Genomic DNA, 1,530 nt, shown 5'->3' on the forward strand with positions numbered 1-1,530 from the left:
GTGTCCATAAGAAAATGAAATTTGGAAACAGACATGTGTATGCACAGAAAGTAGACCACATGAAGACACCAGAAGAGAGCCATCGACAAGCCAAGTAGAGAGGCCTTAGAAGAAACCAATCTTGCTGACGCCTTGATTTTGGACTTATAGCCTACAGGATTGTGAGAAAATAATTTTCTGTTGTTGTAGTCATCTAGTCTATAGTATTTTATTACGGTAGCCATTGAAAACTAGAAGCCTCCTGAAATGTCTGTTTACTCATAATGTATATGTCTCTTGCATTATGTTCATGTGTCAATTTCAAGCACATAAAGTCATTAAATATTTACTTTTATTATATTAAAATATTTGTCTTAGGATCTATCCTGAATCTTCTTTTATTCTTAGGTAAACTTTTTCCAAGAGTCTCAAGGGGACAGACGATGTATTAGGTTAAAAAGGATCATGTTATTGTCCATGAATCTTACAGCTCTACACAAATTTTGACCCTCACTGGGCTAATCACAGCCTATTCTTGTTTCTCTTCATTAACAGGTACATGCTGAGACGAAGACATTACATGATATGGATACCACCCAGAGTATAACCAATAACTCAAGGTTTCAAGTGTCTGAGTTCATCCTGATGGGCTTCCCAGGAATTCATGAGTGGCAGCACTGGCTCTCACTGCCCCTGGCTCTCCTTTACCTCTTAGCTCTTGGTGCCAATCTCCTCATCTTGATCACCATCCAACATGAGCCCACCCTGCACCAGCCTATGTATCACTTCCTTGTTATCTTAGCTACTGTGGACATTGGCCTGGCTACTACCATCATGCCCAAGATCCTGGCCGTCCTCTGGTTTAATGCCAAGGCCATCAGCCTCCCTGAGTGTTTCACTCAGATCTATGCCGTCCACACTTTTATGGCCATGGAGTCAGGCATCTTCCTCTGCATGGCTGTAGATAGGTATGCAGCCATATGCTATCCCCTTCAGTACCCCTCCATAGTCACGGAGGCTTTTGTGATCAAAGTCACACTGTCTATCATACTCAGGAATAGCCTGTTGATGATCCCAGTACCTGTACTGGCTGCCCAGAGACATTACTGCTCCAGGAATGAGATCGACCACTGCCTATGCTCCAACTTGGGGGTCACTAGCTTGGCGTGTGATGACATCACCATTAACAGATTTTACCAGTTGGCTTTGGCCTGGGTTATACTTGGGAGTGACATGGGTCTGGTCTTTGCTTCCTATGCTTTAATTATTCACTCAGTGCTGAAGCTGAGCTCCACTGAAGCAATATCTAAGGCCCTGAATACCTGCAGCTCTCATCTCATCCTCATTCTCTTTTTCTACACAGCCCTTATTGTAGTATCTGTCATCCATCTGGCAGAAATAAAAGTTCCCTTCATCCCTGTTCTCCTCAATGTGCTGCACAGTGTCATCCCCCCAGCCCTTAACCCCATGGTGTATGCCCTGAGGACCCAGGAGCTGAGAGTGGGCTTCCAGAGGGTGCTCAGTTTAGGTAAGAGTGTGGCCAGGAAGTGA

At 44.2% G+C, this 1,530-nt stretch overlaps 1 protein-coding gene across 1 annotated transcript; it reads left to right on the forward strand.

Annotated features, from left to right (window-relative positions):
• The first annotated feature begins 564 nt into the window (after nt 1-564).
• OR56B46 (olfactory receptor family 56 subfamily B member 46) lies at nt 565-1,530 on the forward strand. Its single transcript, NM_001390920.1, has one exon. The coding sequence runs from the start codon at nt 565-567 to the stop codon at nt 1,528-1,530; it is 966 nt and encodes a 321-aa protein (NP_001377849.1).

This window comes from Equus caballus, chromosome 7 (genome assembly GCF_041296265.1).
Source record: "Equus caballus isolate H_3958 breed thoroughbred chromosome 7, TB-T2T, whole genome shotgun sequence".
NCBI classification, from domain to species: domain Eukaryota; kingdom Metazoa; phylum Chordata; class Mammalia; order Perissodactyla; family Equidae; genus Equus; species Equus caballus.